At 47.0% G+C, this 19,525-nt stretch overlaps 1 protein-coding gene across 6 annotated transcripts in view; it reads left to right on the top strand.

Annotated features, from left to right (window-relative positions):
• The window catches only part of PRRC2A (proline rich coiled-coil 2A), a 1,008,219-nt gene that overhangs the window by 273,345 nt on the left and 715,349 nt on the right, over window positions 1-19,525 (top strand). For all 6 annotated transcript variants that reach the window (XM_069237153.1, XM_069237152.1, XM_069237151.1 and 3 more), the window contains exons 11-12: window positions 5,927-6,149; window positions 16,734-17,106. In XM_069237153.1, coding sequence (XP_069093254.1) covers window positions 5,927-6,149; window positions 16,734-17,106 — 596 coding nt within the window. The remainder of the gene's footprint in view (window positions 1-5,926; window positions 6,150-16,733; window positions 17,107-19,525) is intronic.

Raw genomic sequence — 19,525 nt, 5'->3', positions numbered from 1 at the left:
CCACTTGGAGACTAGCCATTCCAGTGTTACCTGGATTGGAGTTTGGAGTGGAACTTTTCTTGGGACAGGCCTTGTCTCCAGTTTGGTGTCCAGACTGACTACAGTTTCGACACCAGGCCTTTTTGGGATCAAAGTTTTTACCCTTGTACCCAGGATTGTTTTGTGAAGAGGCTCTGGGCCCACCCTCCTGTGCAGGTTTTTGGGGGCCTTTAGAAGACTCTTGACTATTTTTATTTTTGGTTGTCTCACCACCTTTCCCCTGGGGAGGTTTTGTGACCCCTTTCTTTTGGTCACCCCCTGTGGAAGTTTTGGACACCCTAGTCTTGACCCAATGGTCCGCCTTCTTTCCCAATTCTTGGGGAGAAATTGGTCCTAGGTCTACCAGATGCTGATGCAGTTTATCATTGAAACAATTACTTAACAGGTGTTCTTTCACAAATAAATTGTACAGCCCATCATAATTACTTACACCACTGCCTTGAATCCAACCATCTAGTGTTTTTACTGAGTAGTCTACAAAGTCAACCCAGGTCTGGCTCGAGGATTTTTGAGCCCCCCTGAATCTAATCCTATACTCCTCAGTGGAGAATCCAAAGCCCTCAATCAGGGTACCCTTCATGAGGTCATAAGATTCTGCATCTTGTCCAGAGAGTGTGAGGAGTCTATCCCTACACTTTCCTGTGAACATTTCCCAAAGGAGAGCACCCCAGTGAGATCTGTTTACTTTTCTGGTTACACAAGCCCTCTCAAAAGCTGTGAACCATTTGGTGATGTCATCACCATCTTCATATTTAGTTACAATCCCTTTAGGGATTTTCAACATGTCAGGAGAATCTCTGACCCTATTTATGTTGCTGCCACCATTGATGGGTCCTAGGCCCATCTCTTGTCTTTCCCTCTCTATGGCTAGGATCTGTCTTTCCAAAGCCAATCTTTTGGCCATCCTGGCTAACTGGATGTCCTCTTCACTGGAGTTATCCTCAGTGATTTCAGAGGTGTTGGTCTCTCCTGTGAGGGAACCAGCATCTCTGACTATTATTTTTGGAGTCAGGGTTTGAGAGACCCTGTTCTCCCTAGATAGGACTGGTAGGGGGGAATTTTCCTCCAAGTCACTATCCTCTTCCTCTGAGTTGCCACCCTCAGAGGGGTTGGCCTTTTCAAACTCTGCCAGAAGCTCCTGGAGCTGTATTTTGGTAGGTTTGGGGCCCATTGTTATTTTCTTTATTTTACAGAGTGACCTTAGCTCCCTCATCTTAAGATGGAGGTAAGGTGTGGTGTCGAGTTCCACCACAGTCACATCTGTGCTAGACATTTTGCTTCTAAAAGTTGGAATACTTTTTAAGAATCTACAACTGGTTCTAGAATCTAATTCAAACTTTTACAAACTTTTAAACTCTAAAAGAAATGCTAAACAGGATCTAACACAAGGCCCTAGCAGGTCTTTTAAGAATTTAGAAAACTTTTCAAATTGCAAAAATCAATTTCTAATGACAATTTTGGAATTTGTCGTGTGATCAGGTATTGGCTGAGTAGTCCAGCAAATGCAAAGTCTTGTACCCCACCGCTGATCCACCAATGTAGGAAGTTGGCTCTGTATGTGCTATTTCAAAGTAAGGAATAGCATGCACAGAGTCCAAGGGTTCCCCTTAGAGGTAAAATAGTGGTAAAAATAGATAATACTAATGCTCTATTTTGTGGTAGTGTGGTCGAGCAGTAGGCTTATCCAAGGAGTAGTGTTAAGCATTTGTTGTACATACACATAGACAATAAATGAGGTACACACACTCAGAGACAAATCCAGCCAATAGGTTTTGTATAGAAAAATATATTTTCTTAGTTTATTTTAAGAACCACAGGTTCAAATTTAACATGTAATATCTTGTTTGAAAGGTATTGCAGGTAAGTACATTAGAAACTTGGAATCATTTCAATTGCATGTATACTTTTCAAGTTATTCACAAATAGCTATTTCAAAAGTGGACACAGTGCAATTTTCACAGTTCCTGGGGGAGGTGAGTTTTTGTTAGTTTTACCAGGTAAGACAGACACTTACAGGGTTCAGTTCTTGGTCCAAGGTAGCCCACCGTTGGGGGTTCAGAGCAACCCCAAAGTTACCACACCAGCAGCTCAGGGCCGGTCAGGTGTAGAGTTCAAAGTGGTGCCCAAAACGCATAGGCTAGAATGGAGAGAAGGGGGTGCCCCGGTTCCGGTCTGCTTGCAGGTAAGTACCCGCGTCTTCGGAGGGCAGACCAGGGGGGTTTTGTAGGGCACCGGGGGGGACACAAGCCCACACAGAAATTTCACCCTCAGCAGCGCGGGGGCGGCCGGGTGCAGTGTAGAAACAAGCGTCGGGTTCGCAATGTTAGTCTATGAGAGATCAACGGATCTCTTCAGCGCTGCAGGCAGGCAAGGGGGGGCTTCCTCGGGGAAACCTCCACTTGGGCAAGGGAGAGGGACTCCTGGGGGTCACTTCTCCAGTGAAAGTCCGGTCCTTCAGGTCCTGGGGGCTGCGGGTGCAGGGTCTTTTCCAGGCGTCGGGACTTAGGTTTCAGAGAGTCGCGGTCAGGGGAAGCCTCGGGATTCCCTCTGCAGGCGGCGCTGTGGGGGCTCAGGGGGGACAGGTTTTGGTACTCACAGTCGTAGAGTAGTCCGGGGGTCCTCCCTGAGGTGTTGGTTCTCCACCAGCCGAGTCGGGGTCGCCGGGTGCAGTGTTGCAAGTCTCACGCTTCTTGCGGGGAGATTGCAGGGTCTTTAAAGCTGCTCCTTGAAACAAAGTTGCAGTCTTTTTGGAGCAGGTCCGCTGTCCTCGGGAGTTTCTGGTCGTCGTCGAAGCAGGGCAGTCCTCAGAGGATTCAGAGGTCGCTGGTCCCTTTGGAAGGCGTCGCTGGAGCAGAGTTCTTTGGAAGGCAGGAGACAGGCCGGTGAGTTTCTGGAGCCAAGGCAGTTGTCGTCTTCTGGTCTTCCTCTGCAGGGGTTTTCAGCTGGGCAGTCCTTCTTCTTGTTGTCGCAGGAATCTAATTTTCTAGGGTTCAGGGTAGCCCTTAAATACTAAATTTAAGGGCGGGTTTAGGTCTGGGGGGTTAGTAGCCAATGGCTACTAGCCCTGAGGGTGGGTACACCCTCTTTGCGCCTCCTCCCAAGGGGAGGGGGTCACATTCCTATCCCTATTGGGGGAATCCTCCATCTGCAAGATGGAGGATTTCTAAAAGTTAGAGTCACCTCAGCTCAGGACACCTTAGGGGCTGTCCTGACTGGCCAGTGACTCCTCCTTGTTATTCTCATTATTTTCTCTGGCCTTGCCGCCAAAAGTGGGGGCCGGGCCGGAGGGGGCGGGCAACTCCACTAGCTGGAGTGTCCTGCGGTGCTGTGACAAAGGGGTGAGCCTTTGAGGCTCACCGCCAGGTGTTACAGCTCCTGCCTGGGGGAGGTGTTAGCATCTCCACCCAGTGCAGGCTTTGTTACTGGCCTCAGAGTGACAAAGGCACTCTCCCCATGGGGCCAGCAACATGTCTCTAGTGTGGCAGGCTGCTGGAACTAGTCAGCCTACACAGATAGTCGGTTAAGTTTCAGGGGGCACCTCTAAGGTGCCCTCTGGGGTGTATTTTGCAATAAAATGTACACTGGCATCAGTGTGCATTTATTGTGCTGAGAAGTTTGATACCAAACTTCCCAGTTTTCAGTGTAGCCATTATGGTGCTGTGGAGTTCGTGTTTGACAAACTCCCAGACCATATACTCTTATGGCTACCCTGCACTTACAATGTCTAAGGTTTTGTTTAGACACTGTAGGGGTACCATGCTCATGCACTGGTACCCTCACCTATGGTATAGTGCACCCTGCCTTAGGGCTGTAAGGCCTGCTAGAGGGGTGTCTTACCTATACTGCATAGGCAGTGAGAGGCTGGCATGGCACCCTGAGGGGAGTGCCATGTTGACTTACTCGTTTTGTCCTCACTAGCACACCAGCTGGCAAGCAGTGTGTCTGTGCTGAGTGAGAGGTCTCCAGGGTGGCATAAGACATGCTGCAGCCCTTAGAGACCTTCCTTGGCATCAGGGCCCTTGGTACTAGAAGTACCAGTTACAAGGGACTTATCTGGATGCCAGGGTCTGCAATTGTGGATACAAAAGTACAGGTTAGGGAAAGAACACTGGTGCTGGGGCCTGGTTAGCAGGCCTCAGCACACTTTCAATTGTAAACATAGCATCAGCAAAGGCAAAAAGTCAGGGGGCAACCATGCCAAGGAGGCATTTCCTTACACCTGTGTTATAGTGCCTTAGGCACCCTAGCCTTAGGGCTGTAAGGCCTGCTAGAGGGGTGACTTACCTATGCCACAGGCAGAGTGAGGATGGCATGGCACTCTGAGGGGAGTGCCATGTCGACTTAGTCATTTTCTCCCCACCAGCACGCACAAGCTGTGAGGCAGTGTGCATGTGTGCAGACCCCCCTGGTCTGCCCCGCGAGGACGCGGGTACTTACCTGCTGGCAGACTGGAACTGGAGCACCCCTGTTCTCCATAAGCACCTACGTGTTTTGAGCACGTCTTTGACCTGTGCACCTGACCAGCCCTGAGCTGCTGGTGTGGTAACATTGGGGTTGCCTTGAACCCCCAACGGTGGGCTGCCTATGCCCAGGAACTGAGACTTGTAAGTGTCTTACTTCCCTTACAGTATAACCAGTACTTTCTTCCCCCAGGAACTGTTGATTTGTGCACTGGCTACTTTTAAAATAGCTTATTGCCATTTTGACAAACTGTATATGTTATTGCTCTAATTCAAAGTTCCTAACTTACCTGTGTGTGGAGTACCTTGCATTTTACGTATTTAATTCAAATCCTGAACTTGGGGTTCTAAAAATAAATTAGGAAAATATATTTTTCTCTATGGAAACTATTGGCCTGGAGTTAAGTCTTTGAGTGTGTGTTCCTCATTTAGTGCCTGTGTGTGCACAATAAATGCTTAACACTACCCTCTGATAAGCCTACTGCTCGCCCACACTACCACAAAATAGAGCATTAGAATTATCTAATTTTGCCACTATCTTACCTTTAAGGGGAACCCTTGGACTCTGTGCACGCTATCTCTTACTTTGAGATAGTATATACAGGGCCAACTTCCTACAGTCCATTACTGTGGCATCTTTGAAGCCCTGGTCTGTGGAGTGTGATAGCGCATGCCCTTTGGGAGTAAATTCCCAATTGTGTGGAGAGCATATTGTGCTGAGGTACGTTTTACCAGTACTCCATCTCCGCTGAAAATACTAAGCAGTGGTAAGTCTTCTCACATGTGGAACTTCCCACATCTGGAACCTTGATCACTTTATTAAAAATATACTTTAAAAAAAATCTTGTTTGTCAGGCTATTCAGATAGCTGTATTGGATGACATCCATGCGTTCTTTAAAGAAAATAAAAATATATATAATTTAAAATAGTAGTTAAAGGAAAGTTACAACAAAAACTTTCTCAAACCCTTTGCCATAGAAAATTAAGGAGAAAGAATGGCCAGAGATGGTTGTGTATTAATGATTATATGCTTTTTTTGAAGTGGATTACCTGTGGTCTACAAATTACTGTCTAGAGCCATTTCCAGATTCCAGTGTAGATCTGGTGGACCTTTCTTGTTCACATATTATTTTGTTGTAATTTCCATCTTAGCATGAAGAGAGTTTGTCTTGAAAGAGAGTAGAAGAGAATTCAAAGACTTGAGAGCAAAATGTATTGCTCTTAGTTACTCAGTAGCTTTTCTTGCCTTTAAGTTTAAAAAAAAAAAAAAAAAAAGAAATGTAGCATCTATTAACTCATGATAGTCATAAAACTGAATGTGTCTCAGAAAGCAAACTTTCACACTTTCTGTTGTGCCACTGTTTTAAGTCTCGAAAAGCAAAGATTGTTTATATTCAGGAGCATATTTTTATTCTATAATTTCCAGAGAACATCAGACTTCCAGCACTGAGCACCAGCCATCCCATGTCCTTGATAGTGGGGACATCAAGAAAACTTCAGATGTGGAACAGCATCCTCCTGCCAAGGTTGCTTGGAAGGAAAGTATTCATGAACCAGAGGTGGATACTATTTTTTTGAGACCCCTACCAGTGGTATTGCAGTCACAAAAGGGTCCACCAGCCAACAGGGTGGCTCCTGCTGATCTCCAGGTGAGTTAAGGCGAACTTCAAGTACATCCAGGAATATTTTGGGTTCTTGGATGCATGGAATGTATCTTGTTGTTTCTACCTTGTAACCTAAGTACTTTAGAAGGTGATTTCCATTTATAGTCATAACCACTAAATTGTCACGCCGACATGTGGGGACCCTAGAGCACTTTTTCACAATATATCTTCTTAAGTGCAGACGTTCGCTTTTCTTTGGGAAGGCCTGCAGTCACTTAAGAGAGTAACATATTATGCAGCCTATAGGAACAGGCTACAGTGGCCCAGTGATTCATCTTGTATTTAAAAAAGGGCCAAGCAGATTATATGTGTATATAATTTCATGTTTGTAAGGAAATGCCTCCTTGGCATGGTTACCCTCTGACTTTTTGCCTTTTGTTGATGCCAGTTATGATAGATAGTGTGCTGGGACCCTGCTAACCAGGCCACAGCACCAGTGTTCTTTCCCTAAATTGTAACTTTGTTCCCACAATTGGCACAGCCCGGGCACCCAAATAAGTCCTTTGTAAATGGTACCCCTGGTACGAAGGGCCCTTATGCCAGGGAAGGTCTCCAAGGGCTGCAGCATGTCTTATGCCACCCTGTGGGCCCCTCTCCACACATGCACACTGCGTCACAGCTTGTGTGTGCTGGTAGGGAGAAAATAACTAAGTCGACATGGCCATCCCCTCAGAGTGCCATGCCCACCTCACACTGCCTGTGGCATAGGTAAGTCACCCCTCTAGCAGGCCTTGCAGCCCTAAGGCAGGGTGCACTATACCACAGGTGAGGGCATATGTGCATGAGCACTATGCCCCTACAGTGTCTAAGCAAAACCTTAGACATTGTAAGTGCAGGGTGGCCATAAGAGTATATGGTCTGGGAGTTTGTCAAACTCAAACTCCATAGTTCCATAATGGCTGCACTGAAACATGGGAAGTTTGGTATCAAACTTCTCAGCACAGTAAATGCACACTGTTGCCAGTGTGGGATTTATTGTAAAATGCAACCAGAGGGCATCTTGGAGATGCCCCCTGAATACCAATTTGACTCCTAGTGCTAGGCTGACCAGTTTCTGCCAGCCTGCCACAACCAGACCAGTTTCTGCCCACATGGGGGAGAGTGCCTTGTCACTCTGTGGCCAGGAACAAAGCCTGTACTGGATTCTCACCTCCCCCTGCAGGAACTGTAACACCTGGTGGTGAGCCTCAAAGGCTCACCCCTTTTGTTACAGCACCCCAGGGTATCCTAGCTAGTGGAGATGCCCGCCCCTCCGGCCACTGCCCCTCTGGCCACTCCCCCACTTTTGGCGACAAGGGAGGAGAGGATAATGAGAACAACAGGGAGGTGTCACCCAGCAATCAGGACAGCCCCTATGGTGACCTGAGCTGAGGTGACCCCTGCCTTTAGAAATCCTCCATCTTGAGATTGGAGGATTCCCCCAATAGGATTAGGGATGTGCCCCCCCCCCCCTCCCCTCAGGGAGGCGGCACAAAGAGGGTGTAGCCACCCCCCAGGACAGTAGCCATTGGCTACTGCCCTCCTGACCTAAACACCCCCCTAAATTTAGTATTTATGGGTGACCCAGAACCCAGGAAATCAGATTCCTGCAATCTACACAAAGGAGTGCTGACCTGAAAGCCCTGCAGAGACGACCGAGACCACTGCCTTGGCCCCAGCCCTATCGGCCTGTCTCTAAACTCTAAGAACCTGCACAGCGACGCATCCGACAGGGACCAGCGACCTCTGAAGCCTCAGAGGACTGCCCTGAACCCGGAGGACCAGGGAACCCCCTAGAACAGCAGCACTGTTCAAAAACAGCAACAGCTTTGAGTTCTTTGGAAGTTGCTAAAAAGTTGCACTCTTCCCACTGGAAGCATGAGACTTCACACACTGCACCCGACGCCCCCGGCTCATGCTCCAGAGAACCAACACTGCAGAGAGGACTCCCAGGTGACTGCGACCTTGTGGGCAACCTGAGACGACCCCCCCAGCACCCTCACAACGACGCCTGCAGAGAGGATCCAGAGGCTCCCCCCGACAGCGACTGCATCCAAGGGAGATTCCTCCTTCCTTCTTGTGCATGCTGGAGACTTGTCGCCCTCAGAGGATGCACAGCCAGGGAAATGTTGCAGATGCTGGAATTAGCCATAGAAACAATGTTGCAAACAGAGTCTTCATTGTAGATGCAGATTGTCAGTTCTTGGAGGGCCCAATCACAGTTCCAGTGGCCAGAAGTCAAAGTAGAGGTTGCAGAGGAGTCCTGCTGCAATTTTGCAAGCCGAATCTGAGGACCGACCCAAGAGGGAGACCCTAAGTAGACCTGCGAGGGGTATTGGTCACCTAGCCAGGTGACCACCTATCAGGAGGGGGCTCTCATGTTACCGGCCTGATCTGGCCACTCGGGGGCTCCCAGAGGCCTCTGCCCACCTTGGATTCAAGATGGCAGAATCAAGTGACCCTCTGGAGGAGCTCTGAGCACCACCCCTGGGGTGGTGATGGACAGGGGAGTGGTCACTCCCCTTTCCATTGCCCAGTTTCGCGCCAGAGCAGGGACTGGGGTCCCTGAACCGGTGTGGACTGGTTTACACAAAGGGGGCACCAAATGTGCTCTTCAAAGCATACCAGTGGTTTGGGGAGGCTACTCCCTCCCAAGCCAGTCACACCTGTTTCCAAAGGGAGAGGGTGTTGGCTCCCTCTCCCAAAGGAAATCATTTGTTCTGCCTCCCTGAGCTTGATCTGGTCAAGCAGAAACATGTCCGAGGGGTGGCAGCAGCTTGGGCTGCCCGGAAAACCCTTGAAGACTGGTGGTAGCAATGCAGGGGGGGGGTGCAGAGTTCTCTAAGGAGCTCTCAGAGTGCATGAAATCATACTTCCAATACTTGTAATAGTATTGGGGTTTGATTCTGACAGTTTTGTTACCAAAGATGTATAGGTTCGAACTTAACATTATGTAGCAGGACATAGGTAGTAACCTATGTCCAGTGCATGTGTAAAATGGTGTCCCCGCACTCATCACGTCCATGAAAATGGAGCTAGAGTTCGTGGGGACACCTCTGCTCATGCAGGGGTACCCACACGCACAGGTACCTGCCCTCTGGGCTAGGAGGGCCTACCATAGGGGTGACTTACAGAGCCCTGGTGCAGTTAACTGTCGTGAAAAGGGTGCATGCACCCTTTCATGCAGGCTGCAAAGGCAGGCCTGCAGGTACACTTTGCATGGACTCTCCGTGGGTGACATAATACATGCTGCAGCCCATGGAGGAACCCTGGAACCCCAGTGCCTTAGGTACCATATACGAGGGACTTATATGGGTGCAGCAGTATTTCAAATGGGGGGGGGGGGGGGTGTCGTGTGGTCCAAGCAGTGAAGTTTAAAGGAAAAGAGCATAGTTACTGGGGTCCTGGTTAGCAGGATCCTAGTGCACGTGTTGAAAACCTACTGACAGCAGGCAAAAAGTGGGGGTAGCCATGCCAGCAAGAGGGTACTTTCCTACAAAGAGCACAGTCACTGGGGTCCTGGATAGCAGGATCCCAATGAACACAGTCAAAAACATACTGTCAGAAGGCAAAAAGTGGGGATAACTATGCCAAAAAGAGGCTTCCTTCCTTCAGTAGCTATGCTACACAAACTAGGATTTTTTATAAATACAGAAAAATCCTGCATAAAGCCAGTACAGGAACAGGTATTTCTGGGGGGGAAGGATCAACACAGTAGAAGCAAAAGCGTATCCCCACGAAAAAAGAATCCCATCCATTGTACAAGAAGTTCATCTGTACCAGAAGGTATAGTCTCCGACAGTGAGAACTGTACAGACGATACTAGCAAATATGACTTCTTGAATGCCTCTTATTCCACATGCGAGGCTTCACATGAGACCAGTCCACAAATACAGTGGCCATAAGCCACAGGGAGTTGGTAGGATCTAGAGGTTGTCACGTAAAGACTATGGTGTCATGGTGGAACAGGGCACTTTTGACAGAGGGAAGACTGTTCATGGAACCAACTCCCAACAGTGACCACTACTACAGACGCCAGACATATGGGTTGGGGTGCTGATATAGCAGGAAACAGTACATCATTCTGGAGCTGAAATCAGGGTTCCCAGCCTTAAAAGCCTTTCAGAAGCAATTGTGTGGAAAATCTATTCTGATCCAAACAGACAATACTACTAAAATGTTTTATATCAACAAGCGGGGAGGAACACAATCCTTTGTTCTGTTAAACCAAGCACAGGAAATCGGTAATATGCTACAGAGAAAAATAATGATTCACCTATCAGGGAAAGACCATGCCCCCCCAGAAACCCTTGTTACACAATGGGCAGGACAAACATGGTACTCTGAACTAAAAACTAATGTCTCAGGTAAACATTAAAAAATCAGGCAAAACCTGTTGTCAATGCAAGGGGACAAGGTGCTCCATCCTGATTCAGAGTTGCTAGAGCTGGCAGCATGACTCCTGAAGACCTAGAAGCTGGTCATTTAGATTTACCAGAAAAGACAATGGCAGTGCTAAGAGAGGCAAAGAAGTCAACAACCAGAAAGTGTTCTTGGAGCAAGAATCAACACGGTACAAGCACATTTGTATCCCTGCGTAAAGAGAATCACATCCATTCTACAAAAAGTTCAGTTACCAGAAGGGACAGTCTGACAGTGAAGACTGTGTACGGAGGCCAGAAAAGACAATGGCGGTGCTATAGAGAGGCAAGGAAGTCAACAACCAGAAAGTGTTATATGGCGAAATGGGTAAGATACTCAAGGTGGTGCAAAACATCAGGATATTTACCCAAATTCTGTATGAATGTGTAAGTTCTTAAATACCTTACACATCTCCTAGGCTTTAATCTCTTATACCTCATCTGGCAGCAGTTGTGGCATACACAAGCGATTAAGTAGGAAGACATTTCTTTAAATCACCAGTCATGAAATGCTTCCCAGGAGGATCAAAGAGAATAGCACCACCCAGACAGGTGCCAGCACCGACATGGCATCCTAATACACCTCATGACAAAGCCTTTTGATCCTCTGTCAGGTTTCAATAAAGGTAAGTTAAAAACTGCCTTTCTAGTGTCAATCAGATCTTTCCACAAGTGAGCTGCAGGCACTTACAATACAAGAACCATACTTACCAATGCATAAAGTTAGAGTGGTAAAGAGGACGGGCCCTCATTTCCTTCTAAAGGTCATTTCATATTTAAAATTTTCTCCAAGAACCTAAAACTAAAGTGGAGAGCGCACAGAAAGAGACTGGAAAATAATCAACTACTTGTTACCTTCGGAAACTACAATTTCTGCAAACCAGCGACTAAGGGAACCCTAGCCAAATGAATTTCACAAACCATTCCAACATGTCATGCAAATGGAGGAGTGCAACTCTGCAACACGCTAAAGCACATTCAACCAGGTAAAAAGGGGCAACTATCACTTTGTTAGCAAACATTCCCGTACAGGACATTTGCATGGCAGCTCCTTAGTTATCAATTCATATGTTCATAAAATATTATTGTATAGCTATTCAGATGAGCAAACAAGCTCAAGTGAGACAAAGTACATAAACATCCATTTACTAATTTAAACCCTTCATCATAACCACCAAAAAGATTTAAAAAAAGCTGCATAATCAATGCACAGCATGTGAATACAGAAAAGATTGACGCTGCAAAACAAAATGGTTTATTACCTGTAATAGTAGTTTTACAAGTTGAAGACGTTTCATAAGCGACCCACCTACTTCCCCAAGAGGATGGAAGGAAAGGAAGGGGAAAAAAAAAATCCGAAGATGGCGACCACAAGAGGAGCATCTGGAGAGGTTGTATGATGTCACAGGAGGCTATCGTTGCCCAGGGGGGAAAAAACAAACCGGAAAGAGAAGGCCTATGGCTACATTCCTGAAAATTCTGGACCCAAGCAGTAGATTGCGGAGTAATGCACAGCGTTTTGTATCCTTGAAATTCTTCAAGCTGCAAAACTTCTGTTACAAGTAAGAAACCATTTTGTTTCACTGTTTTACTGTCAGAACACATAAAATACATTTTCTTCCCATGAAATATGGTGCACCTGCCTTGGGGCCCGATAGGCCTGCCTTAGGGGTGAATTAAACAGGTTTCAGGCCGACATTTGACTCTGCTATGACTTTAAATGATTAAGTGGGGCTAGCAGTTCAAAACTGTTCTTGTCTGCAGTGGAGTACTGTAGAACAGTTTTACCTTTGTCCACACCCAGGGTGTCACAACCAATGCTGTGGTGACTCTCTAATTTACAGGACCTGGATACCCTAGGGACCATATATTAGAGACTGGTAGGTACATTAGTCTGTGCCAATTGGGTTTTACCAATGTAACATACATACTTTGCACTGAGGTCTGGTTAGCAGTTGAAAAACCAGTAGCCTCAGTCAGAAACCCCCGGGATGACAATAGAAAAAGATTTATTTTTACAGAGGCATTAGAAGCCTTCATAGGAGAGAGGTGTTACCTCTCACTGGCAGGGTTTCACATGGGTGTTCGCCTTTTGGGCTAACTTTAAAGAAGTAGCCACCTTTGAAATGCGAATGGTGGACACTTGGGAAAGGGGCTGCTCTGTTTGTGTAGACAGGCTGGCACACAGGAAGGAGAGGGGAAACTAGTTGCCAAACCAGTTTTTCAGCAATTTGTAGTCCTCTTGGTAGCCATATCTCTGATTTGGGCTAGAGAGCTCTACACACTAGAAGGGTTCTTCCCTGTTTGAATTAGGCAGAATGAGGAATTCTGGAAGAACCAGATGCCACACTTTGCAGGACGTGGTCATTGGGAAGGACGGATCCTTGTAGCCCATTGGCCTACTCTGAGGACATTTTCATAACAAGCATTTACAATGCAACGGGTCTCGCGTTTGCTCATGTTAGAGCTGATCGCGTTGTAAACTCCTAACCTGACTTTTCACCTATCGGGCAAAAGTGCATTTATGTACATAACCCGAAAAAGTCAAATTAACTATGTAAAGCGCTCGACTTCTGCCAAGCGAGATCGCGCTCGTGAATTAGAGAAAAAGAAGTCCACGAGCCCGATGGAAAACAGCGAGCCTCGCATGTTTTATGTACTTGGTCGCTGCGCTCGAGGAGGGCTAGCCACCGGAAAAGGCATGATATATGTGTGCCTTCGACTAATGAAAGCAAGCAGATTTTATTAGGCAAGCCCACGAACCAATAAAAAACACTGACGTGAAGTTGACAGGGCTCCGAGCCCTTTTCTAAATACAAAAGCGTCTTGCTGCAATACGCATGCAACACAGGCTCGACCCTAAAAAGCGCTACCATGGAACTCAGATCTCATATCTTGACAGTCTGAAGAAGAGAACTGAACAAGAACTGCCCTGCTGCACCAAGGAATTGGTGAAGAGATGCTGCACCAGTGTGAACTGCATCTGGAGGCTAGCAAAGGAGAAGGGTCTCTGCCTGCTGTCCTGCGCATGGAAAAGTTGTTCCTGAGCCCAGCTGAAGCAAGAGACACTAGGGTCAGTTGGCTTTATCTCCTGTTCGCAGCATAGGGACAAAAGCTGAAGAAGCCTGCTTGTGCAAGTTGGTTGTCTAGATATTCACAGCACTGCTGCTTGGCGCCATGCAGCACCTTGGACTAGGAACTGATGCTCAAAATTGCACCAGAATCTGCTCGACCCGGAGCGTCGCTGGAGTGCAGCTTCGGTGCCCTGAAGGCAAGTTATTACCCAAGGATGGATTCCATTTTTAATGTGATACCAATCGACTGGAAGCCCAGTGGCGACTGGATGTTTGCCAGGCTCAAGAGCACTTTGAAGGACTTCGACCCCTGTGGCCAGGACTGCAACTCCAAGAAGGGTACTCACAGGAAGACCCCCTTCAACCACAGTGCATACACTGCATCCTTGAGCATCTTCAGCATCCTTTGCATCTGGCCCACTTCCGTAGGAGTCTATAGCAAGGGATACAGCACCTGGAACTGACTGAAGGCTGCTTATTTTCTTGAGTTACCTGTTTGAGGGCCCTTCTGGTTCCCCTAAATATGCCTTCTTGCCATTGGGTTAGTCACCCAGAGTAACTGAAAGTGACCGCATTGATATGTAACCACGTTTTTGTTGGAAAAACATCTTTCAAATGAATGATTTTGCCAATAATGTGCGGTTAAGTACAACCTGTGCATTTTCTATACCTTGTAAAATCTGAAGCTCCAGTTGATGGTCTTCATTTTAGTGTAAAAAATTACATAAAAATGCAGTCTCTTTTCTGGAGTGTCTTGTGTATTTTTAAAGCAATTGTTTTGGTGCTGTTTGTAGGCTTTACAGTTTCCTTTGTATAAGACTGACTGATGAAAGCCACAGCTTTCTAGGGTTAAGCTAAGGGATTCAAAAACAAAATCTACTAGTCCAAAAGGGGTTGTTAAGTGTTTTACATTGAGGTCGCACAACCACACCATAAAATACACCCCGTGCCTTTACTGGCTACAGCATATGATTCCCCTTGCTCCCTCTGTAATGCTACAACGGGATTTTAATCCGATCCTGACTTATTTGATGTTCACACGATTCAATGAGCTTAGCAGTTATCTCATAGGGCTCCTTATTATTAAGACTGTGTTCCTCACCTACATCACTTCACCGCAATAAGGGACTTTATGGCTCTGTGTCAATCCACCATACGCTACCTTCTTCCGCAGTGACTGGTTATGTGGACACGAGCATCATTTCCACCAACACCTGTGATGCTGTTTCATGTTGATCAAATTACGACCCTTCCAGCGGTCTATGCTCCACATCACCCCTCTACAGAGGAGTAGAGGCTCCATCATCTGGATCCAAAAAGAATGCTCAGCTTTTACATTGATCATACAAAGGATCACCAGATCGATGTTCAGCTCTTTGTGGAGTTCCCTGGAGCTAAAAAGGTAAGGCAATTCTGAAAAGAACCATCTCCCGCTGAATTGTGCTCTGCATTAAGATCTGCTACACATTGGCTAAAAAGTGGGCTGTGGAAGGAGTGTGTATTCATTCTGCTAGGGCCAAAGCTGCTACCACTGTTAGCATGTGGAGTTCCAATTCTAGGCATATGACAGTTATCTTCGTGGACGTCACTCCGTATGTTAATAAGGCCCTATTGTTCGGACTGGCAGGATTTCCAAAAGAGGCATTTTGCCAGCTCGGTCCTGCAACATTTTTTAGTTTGTGTCCATTCACAGACCCACCTCCATTTAGTTGATACTTGGGTATCTATTCAAAAGGTTAGGAATGTGCGGCTAGAAGTGTCTGAGAAGAACAAGTTACCTTTGGTAACGATCTTTCTGGCAGACACTCTGTCTAGCCACGGATTCCTTACCCGATCTTCCCTCGTCTATGAATGGATCTTATTATTAGATGAGTCCAAAGCCTAGGAATCTGCACACTGGTTGCAACCAATTAGCTCTTGGGGGGCAGACAGCCTATATAGGCTGCGCACGTCATTTCTGGAGCAGAATGTTGTTAGTGCAGAGGTGCCCAGCGGCCCCTGACAGCGAGCCTCCGTGTTGTTGAAAACTTTGCAGATTTAGTCTGGCTGCTGGGGTATTTCGAAGGTGAGGAATATGCAGTAAAGATAGTCTGTCTTCTAGAATGATAGTTACTGAAGGTAAGTAACTTCGCAATTAGAGGGGGGAAGGGGATGCCATGGCCCTCAATTTTTTTTTTTTTTTGCTCTCTTGCAAGGTATCCAGGAGTGTCTAGGTTATTACTAGAGGAATTTGATTACCAGGTCTAGCTATAGGAGATGTCCAATCTAAATAGTATAGTGGTACTGGAGAATAGTCCTCTTCCTCCTGGGTTCCGATTCCAAATCAGTGTTGACTACCTGAAGGAGTTCTGATTAGTTGCGTGATCCACCTGCGCTACTCAGATTAAGTAGCACACTTAAAGTTTAGTGTAGACAGGCCCCTCTATTTTGTACCTATCAAAATAGCCAGTTTTACCTGGGACCCAGCTGCCCTACCGTTTTTGTCCATTTTTAAATTCTTTGTAAGTTTGACCACCAGTGCTTAATTTGGGGTTTCAAGTAGTGCAGAGCACAGTCTACTGGAAATTAAGGGGCAGGGCAGTTTGGTTACGAGACAATACAGAGAGGCCAGAGCTGTCCTCTGATAGACTCAGTCTGAATGATTTGTGCGATTCTCCACAACCTAGAGGCACTTCGATGACCTGAAATAAGTCAGTACATTTTGAAACTAGATTAACCAAGTCAAATTCACCAGCATACTGAATGTAGTATACTTAACTGTTATTTAAGCAGCTTGTTATTTCTAGTGCTTAGAATAGTAGAGGCATCATAGCCTGAGCTGGGATGGTGCTCTGGATCTCAAGATGCTATGTAGCTTATTTTGTTCTTATATCTAGGTCTTACAGTGCTTGAAGATTATGTTGCTGCAAGTCTAAAAAACAGTGTAGGGTTTTTCCCAAATCAGATGGAGAATTTCTTGACACATTTGTAATGAACTTGGGATGTTACATAAGTTTGATGCCAATGGATGTGACACAATTTATTTTTAACAGCACAGCCATAACAGCCTGCATGTATGTATACCATTTTAATTGTATTACCTTTTCATACGAAAGGCTGCTGTAGCTCAGGAGAAGACATCTGCCCTGAAGCCTCCTGTGGGAGAGGATGAGGATGAAACCTGGCGCCAGAGGCGGAAGCAGTCTTCTTCTGAGATCTCTGCTGCAGTTGAGCGTGCAAGACGGCGCCGTGAGGAAGAGGAGCGAAGGATGCAAGAGGAGCGGCGTGCCGCCTGTGCAGAAAAGCTAAAGCGCCTGGATGAGAAATTCCGCGTTCCTGAGAAACGTCCCAAGGGTGAAGCACTAAAGGAAGCTCCAGAGGAAATGGAAAGCGAAGAGGCAGCAGTCTCCCCTCATCAAATGGGAATGAGTAACGGAAATGGAATTGGTGGCAGTGGGAGCAGCAGCAGCAGCTTTGACTCTATGCCAGGTACGACCTCACTCTATTCGGAACTAAGCATTGCAGTGTTCAGATACAGAGGTTAATGTCCCAGAAATGTACTGTTGATCTAGTGCTACATTGTGGCCTGTTCAGATTCCCAAAATGCCTACTGTGTGAAGATTTTCTCTGTTTCGAATGTAGTTTTTATTTGGTCTTGGCGCTCCATTATATCATGATTGATAATCAAACAGTGATTAGTCCTAACAGAATTCTGTGTGGCCTTTTCTAAGTGTCTAGGACAATCTGAGATTATTGTGGATAATCAGGAATAATTCAAGAATGTGGATCTTTCATAGGCACTGGGAATCCTCTGTATTTAGTGTTTGCATAGTACTTACATAGTGGTGAACTTTTACACAAACCAGCGACAGACTGTGTGTTTTGCAGATTGAATCTTTTTTGGATCCACATGCTGGGCATTATTTCGCCATCTTGTGGTTAAGTCTAGAAAAGTCTTCTTGAAGTTTCTTGTTCCTCTTCCCCCTTTTTTCTCCCATGGGCCTCATCGACCGTCTGAGGTTAAAATCCTCCTTGTGTGACGTCAGACCGATGCCCCAGAACTCCCTCTACACAGGCACACTCTTCAGACTTTTTTTTTTTTTTTTGTAATCCGCCTTTGGGTCTGGAAGCCTAAGGGAGTGTTCTGGAGTTGAGAAAGAGGGAGTTGCAGAGTGACATTTTTCTTTTTTTTAATACTGAAAATCACCGCAGAGGGAAGTGGATTGGTGGTGACCGATAGGAAGAAGTGCATTGAGCGTATGCCATAAAACACAAAGGTGAGAAGACTGACGCAAAAAAAAAAAAAACCTGCTCAGTGTAGGAAACTGGCTCTGTATGTACTATACCGGAGGGGAGGGGCACAGGTCAGCACTAAACACTCACCCTCAGTGGCACAGGGGCAGCTGGGTGCAGGGTGCAAGCACAGCGTCAGACACCCAATGCTTTTCAGTGAGGGTATGCTGGGGCCACAGAGATGCTGCAGGCTTGGTCCAAGGAGTTAACTGAAGAAAACCAACTGCTGGACTGTCGTTTGGGTTCCCCAAGTCCAGGGGACTGCAGGTGCAGAGTTTACCTTTCGGTGTCAGGAAATCTTTACCAGATGCGGTCGGGGGAGGGGTTGGGGGGGGGGTTCTATGGATTTAGGCTGCAGGTGTTGTCGTGTTGGGCAGGAGGGATCAAGCCAGGGTGCGCTCGAGGTCGGAATCGCCTGAGGACCTCCTCTGGGCCATCTGGACACGGGCTGTGGGTGTCTGATGCAGACTGGGCAGTACTCGCGGATCCAGGGTCCTTTTGGAGGTTTCTTTGTGGACAGGGCTGCTGTCCTCTGGGGATCTTGGTCCTTGGGTATGCAGGCAGTCCTCTGGGGGTTTGTAGAGGCGCTGGTCCTGCAGGACTAGTCGTCTTCTTGAAGGTGGAGTCTTAAAGCTGTCAGACAGGCCGGTAGGGCTGGGGCCAAGTCAGTTGTCATCTGCAGTCTTCTCTGCTGGTGCGGCTCTTCAGTCCTTCTCCTTCTTTCAAGTTGCCGGAAATCTGAAGAGCAAGTTGCAGGGGTGCTCCTAAATATTAGATTTAGAGGGCATTACAGGGGTCAGAGGTCAGTAGCCAGTGGATACTGTCCCTGAGGGTGACTACACCCTTCCTGTGCCCACTCCCTTTGTGCAGTGGAGCACATTCTTAAACAAGATGGAGGATTCTGCCAGGAGGGGTTCACCTCAGCTCTGGGGACCCTAGGGGTGGTCCTAGCTCTGCTGGGCACATCTTCTGGTGTTTACTATTTTTCCTGCCGGACCTGCTGCCAAAAGTAGGGCTTGGTCCGGGGCTGGGCTTCTCCACTAACTGGAGTGCACTGGGTCAGTGTAACCTGAGGCAGTATCTTTTTGAGTCGCACCGTCAAGTGTTGCAGTTCCTGCAGGGGGAGGTGTGAAGCACCGCCACCTAGTGTAGGCTTTGTCCCTGACCCCAGAGAGCACAAAGGCTCTCACCCCATTGCGTCAAGACCCCGAAAGTCACTTTCGGAATAGAGGCCAACAACTACTTCAGGCCCTTCGGTGCCGAAAAAAACGGCTTCAGAGCCGAAAAAACATTCCTATAAAGAGGAGCATGGACTTTCGAAACAATTAAAAGAAAGCCATAGATTTGAGGAGGAATTACAACAAATGCAGGATTTCATTGAAAAACAGGCCAGGATACAGATCCGCAAGGACACCGGCAAGATCCTCACAGCACCTCCTCTCAAAACAAAAAGAAAACTGGCCTTCCAGGGATGTTTGGACACTGATCAGCCAACGGCTAAAGTGCCAAGAGAGAAATCTCCACCTCCCCAGTTTTCTCCTCACCAGTCTCCTTCTCACTCCCCTCAACTGACTGTCTCCCCGCCTGCTACACCCACTGCACAGTCCATCACCCA

The sequence above is a fragment of the Pleurodeles waltl genome, chromosome 6 (genome assembly GCF_031143425.1).
Source record: "Pleurodeles waltl isolate 20211129_DDA chromosome 6, aPleWal1.hap1.20221129, whole genome shotgun sequence".
Classification (NCBI taxonomy): Eukaryota; Metazoa; Chordata; class Amphibia; order Caudata; family Salamandridae; genus Pleurodeles; species Pleurodeles waltl.
The sequence above is the reverse complement of the archived record's forward strand: the minus strand, read 5'-3'. Positions and strand labels throughout refer to the sequence as shown.